Here is a 20,436-nt window from a genome sequence, read left to right on the forward strand (position 1 = left end):
TATTGAAAAGCAGAGACGTTACTTTGCCAACAAAGGTCCGTCTAGTCAAGGCTATGGTTTTTCCAGTGGTCATGTATGGGTGTGAGAGTTGGACTGTGAAGAAAGCTGAGCGCTGAAGAATTGATGCTTTTGAACTGTAGTGTTGGAGAAGACTCTTGAGAGTCCCTTGGACTGCAAGGAGATCCAACCAGCCCATTCTAAAGGAGATCAGCCCTGGGATTTCTTTGTAAGGAATCATGCTAAAGCTGAAGCTCCAGCACTTTGGCCACCTCGTGTGAAGAGTTGACTCATTGGGAAAGACTCTGATGCTGGGAGGGATTGGGGGCAGGAGGAGAAGGGGACGACAGAGGATGAGATGGCTGGATGGCATCCCTTTGGTGATGGACAGGGAGGCCTGGCGTGCTGCGATTCATGGGGTCGCAAAGAGTTGGACACGACTGAGTGACTGAACTGAACTGAACTTACCCATTAGTCCTCTGGATAATTAGATTCTAAAATATTTCCTCATGATGAATGTATATAATTTTACATGCTAGATAAATACATCTTGTTGTTATGGGATCACAGGAGATTTTTTAAAAAGGGATGGGCTAACACTTTGTAAAGTTCATATGAAATAGAAACTTTACAGAAAAAGTATCTATGTTTTTAAAGTCATTTGCAGTTTTCAAATGACTTCGTTTACCCAAGGACTCTTTTCTTGACTACGTTTGTACAGGTTAGATTTCTTCATTCAAAATGTATCTATCTCCAGTCGCATGTGCATGAAGTATCTCTACAGCTTATATTATATGTAGCTCACAATGGTAATCCAATGTTCTACATCAGTTCTTTCAGTGGAAAATGGATAACACTGTTATAACTGGACACATTTACAAGTTCTTTGAATCACTTTCGGATGGCACCTCATTCTCATGTCTTCCATGGATTCACTTTTTATGTAGCTCCATCATGCCTCCTCCCAGACTCAAGGAATATCTGCAACTGACTTCCACCTAGTTAACAGTAGTATCTTTTACAAGATACTAAGAAACTCACTGACACTGAACGCTGTTTTGATACCCAGTTACCGAACTCTGTTCTTATTCTTTCTTTTCTGCATCTTTGATCTTCTTAAGATTATATAATTTCAATGGAAGGATCTCTTTTTAAAACATATTTGCAAGTACTAACATGCATATACAATAATTGTCAAATAATATTTACAATAAACAATAATAATAAGATGTGAGAGCTGGACCATAAAGAAGGCTGAGCACCAAAGAAATGATGCTTTCAAACTGGAGATTTTTGAAAGTCCCCTGGACAGCAAGGAGATCAAACCAGTCAATCCTAAAGGAAATCAATCCTGAATATTCATTGGAAGGACTGATGCTGAAGTTGAAGCTCCAATACTTTAGCTGACTGATACAAAGAGCCGACTCATTAGAAAAGACCCTGATGCTGGGAAGGATTGAGGGCAGAAGAAGGAGGCGACAGAGGATGAGATGGTTGTATGGCATCACCGACTCAATGGACATGAGTTTGAGCAAACTCTGGGAGATGGTGAAGGACAGGGAAGCCTGGCGTGCCACAGTCCACAGGATCACAAAGATTCGGATATGACTTAGCTATCGAACAATGAACGACATTTGCTACATATGGGCCACCAATCAAAAACCTAATGGTGAGGTCAAACTGGATTTAAGTTGGACCTCTAACCCAACATGACTGGTTTCCCTTCACCATGTGAAGGGACAGATGTGTACACATGGAGAATGCCATGTGAAGACTTAAGTCATGCTGCCATAAGCCAAGGAACTAAGAGAAACAAAGACAGAAGCCTAAAATGGATGGATCCTTCCCTAGTGTCTTCAGAAAGAGCAGCACCCTGCCTATACCTTCCTTTCAGATTTCTGTCCTCCAGAACTGGGAGACAATAAACCTTGTTGTTCTAAGCCATCCAGTTTGTGGTATTTTCTTATAATAGGCCTAGGAAACTAATAAGCTTGCACGCCTGCGTGTGTGCTCAGTTGTGTGCAACTCTTTGCAACCCCATGGACTTAGCCTGCAAAGCTCCTCTGTCCATGGGATTCTCCAGGCAAGAACACTGGAGTGGGTTGAAATTTCCTCCTGCAGGGGCTCTTCCTAACCCAGGGATCAAACTCATGTCTCCTGCAGCTCCTGCATTGGCAGATGGATTCTTTACTACTGAGCCACTTGGGAAGCCTACATGACTAATATATCCTAACTTTAATAATCAAAAACCAATGATTCTCAAGTCTTTCTCATCCGAACGTTTCCTGAGTTTCATATGCACATACACAATAGCTTCTTAGATATTTCCCATCTTTACAATGTTTCTTAAAATGACACAAGATTCAAAATGTCACCTATCATGTAATCCTCCTGATGAAGTCTGCTCTATTTGTGAATTGTTTTTCCTTTATTTATTAAATTGATTTATTTATTAAAGAAGGTACCCCTTTCTTTTAATGCCCCCTTTCCTTAATTCTCTCATCTAAAATTTTCAGGGTTAGTCAATTCTACATTTTAACAACCCTCTGGTGATGGTTAATTTTATGTGTCAGCTTGGCTGGGCCATGGTATCCACATATTCAGACTAATGAGGGTGTTTTTGGATGAGATAAATATTTAAGTCAGTGGATTTTTGAGTAAATCAGAGTGCCCTTTGTAATGCAGGTGGGCCTCATCCAATCAACTGAAGTTCTGAATAGATCAAAAAACTGATCACCCCTGAACAAGAGGGAATTCTACCAGCAGATTGCCTTTGGACTTGAACTACAACATGGGTTCTTCCCTGGCTCTCCAGGGTTCCATCCTACTCTGCAGATTTTGGACATACCAGCTTCTATAATCACATGAGCCAATTCCTTAAAATAAATCTGTCTGTACATATCCACAACCTATAGAATAGAATACACTTCTTACTGGTAACTTCTGTAATGGCACTACCACTGCATTAATTCAGGCCATCATCATCTATTGTCAAGACTGTGATAACCTCTTAACCTCTGTTGTCTCATGCTGTTCCCTTTTCAGTCCATTCTCTATGCTTTTGTCAAAATGATCTTTCTAAGAAACCTATGAAAGCACATTAACTTTCTATTTAGAAACATTCATAGATTTACCACAGCTCTCACTGTAAGACACTTAGCATAACTAAGAGAATGCACAATCTGTCCCCTACCTCTTCCAGCCTCTTCTCTCAGTACTCCTCCATGCACGTAAGGGAGCTAATATTCAGTGCTATTCTACTTGTTAAGTGAGAACTTCCTACAAATACCCACTGCCATGCTGTGCCCTAGTCCTTTCCCTAATTGAGTGATCGTCAGTCAGGATCTGTTCTTCTGATCCTAATTATGAAACTTGCTTGCTAAATTATGTTGATACTATCTTATTTTTACCTTGGCAGTTTACTTTCTTCTTTTTATTATTTTTAAAATGTCCTGGTGGCTCAGACATTAAAGAATCTGCTTGCAATGCAGGAGACATAGTTTTGATCCCTGGATTTTGAAGATCCCTTGGAGAAGGGAATGGCTACCCAGTCTAGTATTCTTTTCTGGAGAATCCCATGGACAGAGAAGCCTGGCAGGCTACAGTCCATGGGGTGGCAAAGAGTTGGACACCACTGACCAACTAACACTTTCCCATTTCACCTCACAGTGATTTACAATATTTAGTTACAATTGTGTGTTAGTACAGTGCAGTGATTCAGTCATACACACACACACAGGCACACACACACAGACACACACATATATATATGGCAAAAGATATATCCCACCCAATCCAAACAGACAGAAAATAACTAGGCTTAGGGAAAGACCTCATCTTTAACACAGATTTTATGGAGTGGTCATGAATCAGCAAAGAAACAGAGAGTGAAAAACACCTCAATCTCCACACCTTGAAATGTGTGTGTCTGTGAGTGTATCTGTGTGTTTGTGTTTGGGAAACCCAAATGTTGCACTGAGATTCTGCCTCACTCAAAATTAGGGATGTTGGCATATTTGTGCAGGGACTTGCAAGAGCTGTCATGCTCCATTTTCCTCTGAGTAAATCAGCCATTTATTGAGAATACACACACATACACACACACACACATATATATATATGTATATTCTTTTTCACATTCATTTACATTATGGTATATTACAGGATACTGAATATAGTTCCCTGTGCCATAAGTGGGACCTTGCTGTTTATCCATTCTGTATACTTCTTTTCTTTTAAAATTATGCTTATTTCCTGGGCAAAAAAATAAACTGTAGTCACTTTCTAAAAATTTGTATGTATTTTAAAGGTATGAATAAAATGGTAGCAATATCACTTTTGACGATTTGCCAAATATCACTTTAGAAGATTTATGGCAGAGTAATTGATAATGGGGCTTCCCTGATGGCTCAGATGGTAAAGAATCTGCATGCAATGCAGGAGACCGGGGTTCGATCCATGGGTTTGGAAGACCCCCTGGAGAAGGGAATGGCAACCCACTCCAGTATTCTTGCCTGGAGAATTCCATGAACAGAGGAGCCTGGTTGGATACAGTCTGTGGGATCGCAGAGACAGATGCGACTGAGCGACCAACACTTTCACTTTCTATTATAATAAATACTTGCAATTTAAAATGCATAATAATAATAATTAATAATTAACTTTGGCCACAGACTGCCTAGGATCAGATCTTGGTTCTACCTCTTACTCTCTATGTCAACTTGGACAACTCCCTTAACTTCTCTGTGCCTCAGTTTCCTCATCTTAAAATGAGATAGTAATATTCTTCTATTAGGGTTTTGTGAGGATTAAATATATTCAAATACATAAAATTCCTAGAACAGTTCCTGATACGCAGTAAGTACTGTATGTTTGCTGTTGTTGCTGTTGTTATTGCTATTATTATTTGACAATGGCATTTATAAGTGCAAAGATGCTATCACCAGACTATTTAGACTCTAATCCTGCTGATAATACTTGCTATTTGTGTGACCTTGGCAAGTTCCTTAATTTCTATGAGCTTCAGTTTCCTCATCTATAAAATGAGATAATAATAGCATCTGTCTCATAGAGATGTTATGAAGATTAATGTACTTAAAATATGTGAAAGCCTTAGAACAGTGCTTGACACATGGTAAACATTATACAGTGCTTGCAATTCTGAATATCATATATTTAGAAACAGGTGGTCCATATTAATCATATTATCTTGCATCCTGTTCAGATTTTGTTTTCAAATTCTCTAACCCTCAGTGGCAAAGGCTATGCTTTTTCATTATTCAGTTGCAGGTACCTGATGTTGACCACTTTCTTTCCTTACCCTCTCTTCTTTAATCAACCTACCTGACTTCAGGCTCTACTACAAAGCCACAGTTATCAAGACAGTATGGTACTGGCACGAAGACAGAAATATTGATCAATGGAACAAAATAGAAAGCCCAGAGATAAATCCACGCACATATGGACACCTTATCTTTGACAAAGGAGGCAAGAATATACAATGGATTAAAGACAATCTCTTTAACAAGTGGTGCTGGGAAATCTGGTCAACCACTTGTAAAAGAATGAAACTAGACCACTTTCTAACACCATACACAAAAATAAACTCAAAATGGATTAAAGATCTCAACGTAAGACCAGAAACTATAAAACTCCTAGAGGAGAACATAGGCAAAACACTCTCTGACATACATCACAGCAGGATCCTCTATGACCCACCTCCCAGAATATTGGAAATAAAAGCAAAAATAAACAAATGGGACCTAATTAACCTTAAAAGCTTCTGCACATCAAAGGAAACTATTAGCAAGGTGAAAAGACAGCCTTCAGAATGGGAGAAAATAATAGCAAATGAAGCAACTGACAAACAACTAATCTCAAAAATATACAAGCAACTCCTACAGCTCAACTCCAGAAAAATAAATGACCCAATCAAAAAATGGGCCAAAGAACTAAATAGACATTTCTCCAAAGAAGACATACAGATGGCTAACTAACACATGAAAAGATGCTCAACATCACTCATTATCAGAGAAATGCAAATCAAAACCACTATGAGGGACCATTTCACACCAGTCAGAATGGCTGCGATCCAAAAGTCTACAAATAATAAATGCTGGAGAGGGTGTGGAGAAAAGGGAACCCTCTTACACTGTTGGTGGGAATGCATAGTACAGCCACTATGGATAACAGTGTGGAGATTCCTTAAAAAACTGGAAATAGAACTGCCTTATGATCCAGCAATCCCACTGCTGGGCATACACATTGAGGAAACCAGAAGGGAAAGAGACACTTGTACCCCAATGTTCATCGCAGCACTGTTTATAATAGCCAGGACATGGAAGCAACCTAGATGTCCATCAGCAGATGAATGGATAAGAAAGCTGTGGTACATATACACAATGGAGTATTACTCAGCCATTAAAAAGAATACATTTGAATCAGTTCTAATGAGGTGGATGAAACTGGAGCCTATTATACAGAGTGAAGTAAGCCAGAAGGAAAAACATCAATACAGTATACTAACACATATATATGGAATTTAGAAAGATGGTAACAATAACCCTGTGTAAGAGACAGCAAAAGAGACACTGATGTATAGAACAGTCTTATGGACTCTGTGGGAGAGGGAGAGGGTGGGAAGATTTGGGAGAATGACATTGAAACATGTAAAATATCATGTAAGAAACGAGTTACCAGTCCAGGTTCGATGCACGATACTGGATGCTTGGGGCTAGTGCACTGGGACGACCCAGAGGGATGGTATGGGGAGGGAGGAGGGAGGAGGGTTCAGGATGGGGAACACATGTATACCTGTGGCGGATTCATTTTGATATTTGGCAAAACTAATACAATTACGTAATGTTTAAAAATAAAATAAAATCAAGTTTAAATATGAATTAAATGTAATAAAAATCCTAAAAAAAAAAAAAAAGAAAACAAAACCAAAGCAAAAAAAATTCTCCTTTTATATGCAGTCATTCTTGCTAACCAAGAAAACAACTTACTTCATACTATGTGGATATACCAGTATTTTGTTCGTAGGCTCACAGCTGGACAAGGTGCTTTCTCCCTATGTTTTTTCAGCTTTTAATAGTGCCATCAATATCCATTAAGACGTGAAACGTTCAAGATCCCAAGGGAGGGTGTTTGTCGTTACTGTACTATCAATAGTCATGTGCCAATAAAATAAAATTAAAACCATAAGGCTCATGTCCCCAGACCAGTATTTCTCTTTTCATCTCACTCATTCAGAACATATATAATTTGATTAAAGATATGAAAAGAAAAAGAGTGTTGCAACAACATATTACCTTGCATTGGCTATCAAAAATCCTGTGTTCAGTGTAGGATGATAAGAAATAAAGACAATAATGAGAGATATTTGATAAAGGTAACTAATAATATGGTAAATTTCTACCCGAACCATAATTATTCAGTTTATAATTAAAAATTAATTAAGTGCAATTATTTTACACTTCATATGTCTTTTTTTTTTTAATGGAAGCGCTTCATACCTTTGTTTATATCAATGAGTTGTTTCTTTTTCTTCTGGCGTTCCAACTTTTCTTGTTCAGCTTTCTCTTTTGCAAGCTTTGCCCTCCTTGTCTTCTCTTCCAGTTCTTTTCTCTTGTTGTTTTCTTTCACTGCTTCCTGTACATATAAACAAAGTTAAAAATTCTTACACTGCTTACATATTAGAGGAGTTGTGTAATTTAAAAATTCTATATACACATGTGTAGATGTTCAGAGATGGAATAGTATTATAGCAGCTTTTAGGTATGTGCATGTACTTCTGAGAGGATGAAATAAGCCTAAGATATTTCTTCTTGAAAAAAAAAGTATACTCAGGTTTTAATTGCTATTATATTTAACTTATATGCAGAGTACCTCATGAGAAATGCTGGGCTGGAAGAAGCACAAGCTGCAATCACAACTGCCAGGAGAAATATCAATAACCTCAGATATGCAGATGACACCACCCTATGGCAGAAAGTGAAGAGGAAATAAAAAGCCTCTTGATGAAAGTGAAAGAGGAGAGTGAAAAAGTTGGCTTAAAGCTCAACATTCAGAAAATGAAGATCATGGCATCTGGTCCCATCACTTCATGGGAAATGGGGAAACAGTGGATACAGTGTCAGACTTTATCTTTTTGGGCTCCAAAATCACTGCAGATGGTGACTGCAGCCATGAAATTAAAAGACACTTACTCCTTGGAAGGAAAGTTATGACCAACCTAGATATTGAAAAGCAGAGACATCACTTTGCCAACAAAGGTCCCTCTAGTCAAGGCTATGGTTTTTCCAGTGGTCATGTATGGATGCGAGAGTTGGACTGTGAAGAAAGCTGAGCGCCGAAGAATTGATGCTTTTGAACTGTGATGTTGGAGAAGACTCTTGAGAGTCCCTTGGACTGCAAGGAGATCCAATCAGTCCATTCTGAAGGAGATCAGCCCTGGATGTTCTTTGGAAGGAATAATGCTAAAGCTGAAACTCCAGTACTTTGGCCACCTCATGCGAAGAGTTGACTCATTGGAAAAGACTCTGATGCTGGGAGGGGTTGAGGGCAGGAGGAGAAGGGGATGACAGAGGATGAGATGGCTGGATGGCATCACCGACTTCACGGATGTGAGTCTGAGTGAACTCCAGGAGATGGTGATGGACAGGGAGGCCTGGCATGCTGCGATTCATGGGGTTGCAAAGTCGGACATGACTGAGCGACTGAACTAAACAGAACTGAACTGGGGTGCTAGAAAATTAGAAACATGAATATTTACAGATTTACCAATAAACATTCTGTCTGTGTTGTTGAAATATGAAATAGTTTTGATGCATAAGAAAAAGTTTAATAGGGAAATATGGTTAGCCTGTATTCTACCACTTTTTTTATGCTTTCTCCTTCCCTGAAAAATGTTTTTTTAAAACCAACTGATAAGATTTTTGTGAGGAAAAATGAGATACATTTATAAAGTACTTAGAACACTTCATCTATGACAGTGATGGTGGTGGGTGTGCTGGTGGTCATCATTACATCTAATGGTGCAGGACATGAAACAATCAGCCATATTGTCACAGGAAAGACAAACCTGCAAGTTTAATAGCATTTACATGTCAATATCTTTAGCAATGCTGAAATGTACTTCCAGCTATTGTCTGTTTTATTTTGCATAATGTGTGGAACTCAAGGTAATCAGTACATTTCAGCAGACAGTATGGGATAAAGTTAGAGTAAACAGTTCAGCTGGACTAATAGTACTTTACAGAAGAGTCATTTTAGAGAAATCACTAATACAGAGACACATCAACTGCAAATTCCTTCCATCAAATTGTTCTGCTTTACTTTTTCCTATTCTACTTCATTAGACCTATTTTACAGCATGTACCAACTATTTCACAAAAACTGTTTTGTTCCAAAAACCCCAAAGAAGAAAACTCAATGACAAGAATATATCTATAAGGCTTGGCCTGGAGGTACCTATATTAAAATATTTTCTCTAATATTAAAAGATATAATAGTTTTCATCTATTTAGTTTTTAAAACCTTTATTTGTATTTATTTATTTGACTGTGCCACATTTTAGTTGCAGCATGAGGGATCTCCAATCTTCATTGAGGCATGAGGGATCTTTTTTATTAGTTGAGGCATGTTGGAATCATCAGTTGGAGCATGTGGGACCTTAGTTCCCCAACCAGGGGTCAAACCCAGGCCTGCAATGGGAGTATGGAATCTTAGCCACTGGACTGCCAGGGAAGTCCCTATAATAGTTTTCAAAAGCCTTTAAAAAGCACTTTCAAAGATATTCTTCTGATTTGCAAGAATTGTTGGTACCTGTCCCTTCTACTACGGCTATCACACTAGCACATCCAGAATTATGCTAAGAGCACAAAATACTCTGGCTCCTGTAGACAAACTCAAAGACTTACCACTTAAACTTGAATAACAGAATCATAATTTTGGAGCAGCGTTTCTCAGCTTCAGCACTGCTGTCATTTGGGGCAAGACAATTCTTGGTTGTAGGCTTCCCAGGTGGCTCAGTGTTAAAGAATCCACCTACTAAGCAGGAGACGTAGGTTTGATCCCTGGATTGGGAAGGTCCCCTGGAGAAGTAAATGGCAACCCACTCCAGTATTCTTGCTGGGAAATCCCATGGACAGAGGAGCCAATGGGCTACAGTTCATGGGGTCACAAAGAATTGCACACAACTTAGCAACAACAATAAATTCTTTGTTGGAGGAGTGCCGTGTGTCTTGTAAGATATTTAGCAGCACTCTTGACCTCCACTGACTAGATGCCGGTAGCACCTTTCTGGTTGTGACAGCCAAAAATGTCTCCAGAGACTGGCAGATGTTATCCAGGTTGAGAAGCACTAACCTAGGGGGTTTTATAAAAATTAATTTATTCACCAAAAATTGAAAATTGCCTCTTCCGCTGAAAGTATCTTCTTTTTGCAGATATGGAAACTAAGTTCTGAATGAGTTTAACTACTTGTCTAAGGTCACACATTTATGTAATTGCAAAGTTGGGAAAAGAACCCATGTCTCTTCTCAGTGTTTAATGTTTGTTTGATTCTTTGAGGAAGAAAAGATAATGTTTATCCACATTGGTGGATGTACATTTTGATGTATGATACCAAAAGCACAATGAACCAAAGAAAGAAACAGATAAATAAAAGTTTATCAAAACTAAAAACTTTTATCTATCAAAGAACATTGTTAAGGGAATTCCCTGGCAGTCCAGTGGTTAGAAATTGGCACTCTCACTGCCAGGGCCTGGGTTCAATCCTTGGTTTGGGTACTAAGGTCCTGCAAGCTGTGTGGTGCAGCCAAAAGGGAAGGGGGGAAAAAAGAACACTATCAAGACAGCAAAGAGATAACCCACAGAATGGGAGAAAATATTTGTAAGTTGTGTATCTGATAGGAATATATAAAACCTTTTACTACTCAACCATAAAGAGACAAATAACCCAAATAAAAATGGGCAAAGGATTTAAATGGACATTTTTGCAAAGAAGATAGAGAGCCAATAAGTATATGAAAAGACATTCGACATCATTAGTCACTAGGGAATTGCAAATCAAAATCACAGTGAGGTACCACTTTATGAATACTAAGATGGCTATAATAAAAAAACAACAAAACAGATAATAACAAGTGAGGAATTGGAAAAATTCAAATGCCTTGCATTGCTGGTGTGAAAGTAAAATAGTGAGTCATCTTGGAAAGCTGTCTGAGTTCTTCAAAATGCTAAACATAGAGTTACAATAGGAACCAACAATTTCACTTCTGGATGTATATCCAGGAGAAAAGAAAACACGTGTTCATACAAAAACTTGTGCAAGATTTTTCATTAGAAGGATTATTTCCAATAGCCAATAAGTGGAGACAACCCAAACGTCTATCAACTGATAAATGGATAAACAAAATATGGTACATACTGTTTATGGAATATTGTTCGACCATAAAAAGAATAAAGTACTGATACATGATGCAACATGAATGAATCTTAAAATATTATGCTAAGTGAAAGAAGTCAAACACAAAAGGCCACATATGGTATGATTCCATTCATATGTAGTGTCCAGAATAGACAAATCCATGGAGAGAGAAAGCAGACTATTGGTTGACAGGAGGAGGAGCAGGGAATGGAGAATGACTGTTAATGAGTATGGGGCTTCTTTTTGGTCATGATGAAAATTTTCTGGAATTATGTAGTGGTGATGGTTGCAGAATCTTGTGAATATATTAAAAACCACTGATTTGGTACTTCAAAAGGGTGAATTTTATGATATGTAAATTATATCTCAATAAAAATTAATAAAATAAAAAATAAGTATTTGAAAAATGCAGGATTGAAATAAAATTGGAACTTAGAAAAAAGGCAACATACATTCAGGCTCTGATACTAACAAGTTGCATGATCTTTGGTAAGTAACATAAGAGGAGGTGAGTAGCAGAAGAGGGAAGGGAGGTTAATGCTTGTGTATATTTTATTACCAGTCAGATTTCTGATCTGGTGAACCATCAACCAACATCTGGATGGACGCTTCCGTTATCACTCTACTGGACTATTTAGCTGTTGAGTGCTGTCATTTATTATGAAGATAGAAAAAACTGGTAACTTGCAGTTGTATTTCTTCCTTGTCCTGATAATAACAGATATTTTTTTAATGGAAAATTATTATATGTCAGGTATTTAAAGTAAAGAACTTCAGATATTTATAGAAAACCTACAAAACAATTAGTATTTGTTCTCATTTTACAGATGGTAAAACTTAGGTTCAGGTAGGTTAAATGAGATGTCCAAGGCTCTGCTGCTACTGCTGCTAAGTCACTTTAGTCGTGTCTGACTCTGTGCGACCCCATGGACGGCAGCCCACCAGGCTCCCCTGTCCCTAGGATTCTCCAGGCAAGAACACTGGAGTGGGTTGCCATTTCCTTTTCCAGTGCATGAAAGTGAAAAGTGAAAGTGAAGTCACTCAGTTTTGTCCAACTCTTCGCGACCCCATGGACTGCAGCCCACCAGGCTTCTCCATCCATGGGGCTCTGCAGGTACTTAAATACCAGAACCATATATGTTCACTCACATTACCAAGATGCCTTCCAAGTAAAGTTGTCAGATAAAAAACAGGACACTCAGCTAAATTTGAATGTCAGATAGTATTTCATTCTCTTTTGTAACTGAGTAATAATGTAAATTTTTTTTTTTTTTAGTTTAAGTATATCCCATTCAATACTTAGCATATACTTATATTAAAAAATTTCATGCAATAGTTGGGACATCTTGATACTAAAACTCATGCATTATCCACACAATATTTGGGATATACTCATGCTAAGAAAATCAGGTAATATGTGGGACATGTTGATAACAAAAGATTTTAGCATAGTTTATCTGAAATTCAACTTTAACTGGGCATCCAGTATTTTTATGTGAAAAATTTGGCAACCTTATTCGCAAGACTGCTGATATTTTTATAAGTATTCTTTTGTAGACTAAGATTACATAATGAAGATAGTAGAATAATTATAAAAATACAAAAAAGCCCAAATCTAAACTATACTCTGAGAAAAGAAATGATATAGATCATTGATAGGCATTATGTGGTTCATGAACTTGACTCATATTATTTATATAGCATTCTTCACATTTTGTTCCTTTTCTTAAAAATAAAACTAAAAAAAGTTTATATAAAAATCTAAACTAATACAATTTAGAAGAAAATCAGTCAATAAAATCACCAAATCACTAGTAGAAAAATTCATCATACAGGAAAGGGTTAAATTTCTATATGAAAGGGAGACTTGGAACTGGCACTTCTAAAACACCATGAATGTAAGTCTATAAACAATGAAACAGACCAAGTAATAGGTCCATCAGTTGACATCTTAAATGTTTCAGGAATAAATTTAACTATGAAACAATCACACAATTTGAAATGGTATAATGGTGTAATCTTAAAGAGACCGAAACAAAGAGGAAAATAATTTCTGTGGCTTGGCAATAATAGAAATGAATGCAGACATCTACAAAGGCATGTGTTTTTCAAGCAACACAGACTGTGGAGTAAGATTCAGTTCTGATATCACCAATTCTGTCTTCATGAAGAAGCATCATGCTGAAAAGAAGATCCCATTCTTCTTGGTGGTTTTACTCTTTGGCTCCAGCTTTAGGAAATTAGAGATGGGAAACACATGCCTATTCAATTATCCCTACATAGGAAATAAATTTACAATGAGAAAGGGAAATCTTAACTATGGTTTCATACCAACAATCTTAAATTTTACTAGAGAGAAAGATAAGAAATTTCAAAACTTTGGTTAACTCTCCAAAAAATATGAAGACTGATGAGAGAACTCTTTTGAGGGATGGGATGTATTTTTTTTTTCATTCTAATTCTTATAAAACAAAATCCAAGTAATTAAAAGAATAAAAGGAACAGGAGCAAATTTGAGATTGGAATTTTTAAAAAATCTTTAAATAGTTAACTGTGATTAACAACACTTTATATCTGTTGAGCCTCACTAAACATTTTAAATGCTAACTTGTCTACTTCAACAAGATTCTCGAGTAGGCATCAATCATTATTTCTTAGGGTTGGGAATGCCAACTGATTAGACTGTCAATGTGAAGAACTGTGTTCTGTTAAGAGGATGCTAACTGAGAAAGTGTTTTGGTACTAACCTCACCAAGATAAGAAAAGCTTACAGAAAAAAAAGTCTCAGTTTTACTGGCATATCTATTTTTCAAGAGTCAGGAAAAAGCACAGGAGTAAAATGCAACAAAAAATGTCTCCAAGATTGACTGTAAAATTTTTGTATTCACCAACCTCATTTTAAATCTCTCACTAATTTAAAGTCTCTATTGCCTCACTGAAAGATAAGAATAAATTACAAATCTTATTTCCTTTGTTGGGGATAATGAACAAATGAGACTTACGGACTAAAAATGTCATATGTTAAAAAACAACAACAACAAATTCCAAACCTCATGTAAATGATAAGATCTCTCATATATTCCAATTAAACTTTAAGAAATGGATGAAACTGGTTTAGAAATTTCCAAGGGGCTCAGATGCCAGCCTCTTTCATGTTAGGTCTACACAAACCGAGCATCTTCCAATCTCATGATATTTAAAAATGAAAACCACTGCCCACCAAAACCTATTCCTTACTTCCATTGCATTCAAGGGCTTTTTATCCCAGTGCTGACTTCAGAGGCACTCTGCAAGCACTGTGATCTCATTGAAAGTCAAAGTATACTTGAGGGATGGAGAAGTAGAGCAATTAGCAAGAAAAATGGATCTTGGAGTCACCTTAACCTGTTTTCATATCCAAGTTCCCATCACTTATCCTAAGAGCTGTGTGACCGTGAACAAGTTAGTTACTTCATTTCCCTGAGCTTTAGTTTACACATCTGTAGAACGGAGATGCTAAGTCACTTCAGTCGTGTCCAACTCTTTGCGGCCCAGAGGAACTGCCAGGTTCCTCTGTCCATGGGATTCTCCAGGCATGAATACTGGAGTGCATTGCCATGCCCTCCTGCAGGGGATCTTCCTGACCCAGGGATTCGAACCTGCGTCTCTTACATCTTTTTGCATTGGCAGGTGGGTTCTTTACCACTAGCACCAGTTAGTACTACACTCAAATTACATAGTTGTTCAAGAGATTAAGGGAAATAATGTTTATATAAAACTGAAGACGATGCCTGGTACAGAGAAATACTCACTACGTGATGGCAGTCATTATTATATGTGAAAGCAACATCTGAAAGTAAACGGTAAGTGCACATGACCTCATGTGTTTTCAATAGCTTAATTTGCACAATCACCTCTCTCTTTTTTGGAAGACACGAGGATGTGATCCATGACTAGAAATGTAGCATCTTGTTACCATCTACCCTCATAAGCATACTGAACATGATTTTCAACTGTACCATATCACTGGCATTGAAGGTAACATTTATTTATTTATTTTGGTCCTACTGCACAGCATGCAGGATCTTAGTTCCCCCACCAGGAATCAAACCCGTGTTCCCAGAAATAGAAGCACAGTCTTAACAACTAGACCACCAGGGAAGTCCTTTAAAGGTAATTTTAAAAATCCATATATGTGTGCCTGTGTGTATCACTTGGCACTCATGGAAAAAAAAATAGAATTTTTTTTTCTCTTTTGAGTTTTGAATTATCCTGGGTATCTGTGAGAATATCCTTGGCAAGATTGTGATTCATTTTCAGTTTTGGAAGCTGTATTAGAAGAGAGTCACACAACCTTAAAAGAATGGATTGAAAATGTCCTGGTGAAAAAATTGGCAACGCTGCTGCCAGAGGCACACTGAGATCACACCACTGAGTGTTTCTTCATTCATCAGCCATGTTAGAAGGACTCACTAATGACACTGAGTCAAATCATTTGGCGATAATATAAAGAAACCTGGTATACATTATACTGAACATCTTTTTATATACTAAAGGTGAATCAGCGAGAGATAATCGTCTGATGAAAACTCAATGAAATAGGTGAATTCTCTCCACATCTTTTATCTTGAACTGTCCTAGCATCTGATCCTTTTCAGCTTTAATTCAAACTGTGCTGTTGGAGATTTGTTTTCTTTTACCTTCTTTCTGTCTTATACTACCATTTCAGAATTTGAAATTATTTCTTTTAATCTCTTTTAAAATAACACAGAACACTTAAAATTCAAATCAAAGAACTGCTGACCTGGATACTGTAAATTTTTGTTTCTTAGACAAGTATGATGATTCTAAATCTCCATTTTATAATGCATCTTGTTGATAAGATTTCTCAAATTTCCTGACCCAGGAATTTTATGCCCAGAGTAAAAATGATGGCAAAGAGGCCTATTATATTTTGTTCCTCTCAAGTCAAGACCCATAATCTAAACATTCTGAGTAGAGCAGCATACCCTTGTGAACACAGGATGGCCTTTAGGAGCTAAGAAATCTGGCTTAAATCCTAGCTGTCTAGCGACCATCATGCTTTATCTCTTTGGCCCACTTACTTAACTGTGCTAAGCCTGCTTTGCTGAAATACGAAATACCTGTACTTCACAGTGTTGGTCTGTGAGTTTTTGAGATATTGCATCTGAAGCCATTAAGCACAGTGCTTGGCACATTAAAGAAGTATGCGATAAATGGGGTGGTTATTATTATTATTATATAATTCCACAGTTGGGCAATACCAGTTCAGGATCTGTACTCCATTTCAAAACCCTAGCCCAGAGGCGTGCGAACATATGCACATGTGCACTGGGGAGAGGGAGGCTTCTTTTTGATATGGAAATCGTGCAACATCCAGTAAAACTATGAGGAAACACAACATACACTCTTTCTCAGACCCCAAAACTTTATACAGATGACAGGACTTGCCTTCTCAGTTCATGAGTAAAAAGATACACATAGAATAAACAATAATTTTGGGGGGAAATTCTTGTGTTAAGATACTGTACTTAACAGATCTAAGAAACAAAAACATCACAGAATATTTTGCTATGTAGACTAATAATGAAATTCACATATCATCTTACTTAGAGTTCAACACACCTTATGAGACTGTGGCAAAAACAGAGAGATGAAGTTTCCTGGGGAAAGGCAGTAGATTTTTTTTTTTTTTTTCCTGTCATTGTTTTTTTAACATCTGGAGTTAGTTCTGTCATCTCCCTGAGAAAATAAAGCACATACTCCAAGGCCATTTGACCTGGAAATAAGAAGTTTTCTTTCTTTTGTATTTATCTCAGAATGTTGTATTCATTTGTCCTGCTTAAAGGAGAATTAGTGTACACTCAGTCTTCTACCCCAGGCTTTGCGAAATTCTCCTCAAGTGACCAATAGGAGGTTTCTAGTTGGTGGCTCAGTGGTAAAGAATCTGCATGCCATGCAGGAGACACAAGAGACATGAGTTCAATCCCTGGGTGGGGAAGATCCCATGGAGAAGGAAATGTCTACCCACTCCAGTATTCTTGCCTGGAAAATCCCATGCACAGAGGAGCCTGGTGGGCTAAGAGTCGGACACGATTTAGCGACTAAACAATAAGAATAATAAAGTCTTGCTGGAAAATCATCTACTGGAGGATTTCAAAGAGAAGATATGATGATATAATCCTTTTGCTTGTTGGTGGGGTTCTCATTTAATTTCAGGCATAACTGGAGGCAAGATAGGTAGAGATGGAAAGGTTGTCCAGACCAGTGAACTAGGGTTATAGAAGCAATGTCCTTTCCCTGTCCCAGAGATGTGCTGAGCATGACAATGCAAAGGAACGGCAATTCTATGCATGATGCCTCATATCATCTTCCAAAATAATTTTCTTTAACAAAATTCTCCTTCCTTTCCAATGCTCAGTTTCGTATAGATAGACACCTAACACACTCTGCTTGAACTGTTCTGGCTGCTAGACATTTCTGCAATTTGCTGCACTTGCCTGTAACCAAGGATAAGAGTTGCTGGGAAACACAGATTCCAATATATGTTACCACTACCAATGTGGAACTTGGGCTGAGGTCCCTATTTGTTAGGATAAGTGGGTGAAAATCCTATAGAATACAAAAGGTCATAGTAAATCTGGACTCATCTACTCTTCCAGATCTTTCTCACTCCCATTTGAATATGATGATATCAGGTTACACAATGTGAGAGATGAGCTTTTCAGCCTCTGAACAAAGAATTGAACCACCAGATGATTAGCAAAAAAAACCCTATATAAGATAGTACAATGATTTGGGCACAATTTAAGGCTTTCCATTAAAGAAAAGAAGGAATCTTACTCTTTAATTAACATCAAACAACTTTAGATATTCCTTTTCTCTAGTTTCACTGTGTTTAGAGGGCATATTGGATTGAAGGAGTCATGACAAATGCTCAGGGCAAAGAATTTTCAGCTGCAGCAACCACACTGAGAGTCAGTACCTCTGAAGACTCTGTCAGCACTGTAATACTGCTAAACATTTTTTTTTCCTTCCCAGATATTTCCACTTATTACAGTACAAATGACCTATAAAATTCCTCTTATGCAAGATCTCATGAATACTTCATCAACCAATCAACTATGATTGTAACTGAGAAGTCTTTCTTTCTCACTGGGGTAATTGAAACCTTGATTAGCTTGCTCGAGTACTTAGGTGTCTCTGTAATAGACATGGAACAAATGTATTGATACTGTAGTTAGATAGAGATTCAAGTCTTGCTTATTAACCTTTGCAAATAAGGTATGAATCAAAGAGGTGCAGGCTAAATAACCAAATAAAATAAAATAGATATTTTCTACCCTCTTAGATTCTGGAGAGATGCTATGTTCCTTCCTATAGACTGGATTGTTCTTTCTCCACCTCCTTACTAGCTTAGACTGCCCTCTCCCACACTTAATTTTTACCTTTCCCTAAAGTTGTGTCTTTCTGCCTCCTTCCTTCCTCCTCCTTCCTCTTGGTCTCTTTGTCAGAGAAGCCATCTACTCCTACTCAGAGCTGAAGAAAAACCAGCCCTTCCAACAGCCTACATGATCTGGTCCTCTCCTACTTGTCCTGGGTCATTCAGTTCTATCCTCACTGCTCAATTTCCCTCAGAGACTTTACACTCGTGTTCTTTCTGCTCTCACACAGAGCTACCAAAAGGGCTTCCCCGGTGGCTCAGCTGGTAAAGAACCCGCCTGCCAATGCAGGAGATGCAAGAGACCCAGGTTCGATCCCTGGGTCACGAAGATCCCCTGGAGAAGGGAATGGCAAACTGCTTCAGTATTCTTGCCTGGGAAATCCCATGGACAGAGGAACCTGGTGGGCTACGTCCATGGGGTTGCAAAGTTTAAATGTCTCCTAATCAGAATTGATGCTTTTGAACTGTGGTGTTGGAGAAGACTCTTGAGAGTCCCTTGGACTGCAAGGAGATCCAACCAGTCCATTCTGAAGGAGATCAGCCCTGGGATTTCTTTGGAAGAAATGATGCTAAAGCTGAAACTCCAGTACTTTGGCCACCTCATGCGAAGAGTTGACTCATTGGAAAAGACTCTATGCTGGGAGGGATTGGGGGCAAGAGGAGAAGGGGACGACAGAGGATGAGATGGCTGGATGGCATCACTGACTCGATGGACGTGAGTCTGAGTGGACTCTGAGAGTTGGTGATGGACAGGGAGGCCTGGCGTGCTGCAATTCATGGGGTCGCAAAGAGTCGGACATGACTGAGCGACTGATCTGATCTGATCTGAATCAGTGAGGATTTCCCTTACCACCTTACATAAAATAATCCACTAATGAACTTCCTAGCTCCATCCTCCTTACTGTAGTCTCCTAACATAAAAGGTCAAACCTAGTTAAACTTTCGATATGCTTCACATTTTCTAAGAACTGGAAGCTGGAGTTTGTCAATTTACATAATAATACTTTTCTGCCTGGGATTTCTCAAAACATGAAATTCCCCAAAACATCTCTACACGCAATTCCCTACACTTCTCATATTTCTTTATTGTGGAAAATCTGAGTGGCTGGGAACATCACCCACCTTCAAATGGTTGGCTTCTCTCCAGATCATCCAAAGGTTATGGTTCACTGACTTCTGTATTTATTTTCTTTAAAATGCCAGTGTGTAGTGTTTCCAAGGCCTGAAACCATGACATTTGTCACATGGAAATAGCACCACACGCTGCAGTGAAAATTCACTTGTGTAGAGATTAGTGTTTACACAGAACCTCCAAGGTTACAAGAAAAAAAATCTGTTTTAATTTTGGAAAGGAGATCTTTGTTTTCACTGCATGATCCACACACATTTGTAACACATAGCTTTGCCAGTGATCTTTTGGTTTCAGACTAAACTGTCTCAGGTTCGGGTGGAAAGTTTAGATGAAAACTTTCTTGAGTTTATTTGTATAACTAACTCCCTTTTGGCAGAGGGGAGACTCATAGAAGAATCTGATCTGTTGTAGGAGAGGAAGACAGTTAAG

The 20,436-nt window shown here is 38.1% G+C and overlaps 1 protein-coding gene across 8 annotated transcripts in view; it reads right to left on the bottom strand.

Annotated features, from left to right (window-relative positions):
• Nucleotides 1–20,436, bottom strand: part of DIAPH2 (diaphanous related formin 2) — a 1,061,378-nt gene that overhangs the window by 281,720 nt on the left and 759,222 nt on the right. For all 8 annotated transcript variants that reach the window (XM_086388307.1, XM_086388306.1, XM_086388305.1 and 5 more), the window contains one exon: nt 7,515–7,650. In XM_086388307.1, coding sequence (XP_086244433.1) covers nt 7,515–7,650 — 136 coding nt within the window. The remainder of the gene's footprint in view (nt 1–7,514; nt 7,651–20,436) is intronic.

Source organism: Bos grunniens, chromosome X, assembly GCF_055505025.1.
Source record: "Bos grunniens cultivar Pamir isolate PY7600 chromosome X, Bosgru_T2T1.0, whole genome shotgun sequence".
NCBI lineage: Eukaryota > Metazoa > Chordata > Mammalia > Artiodactyla > Bovidae > Bos > Bos grunniens.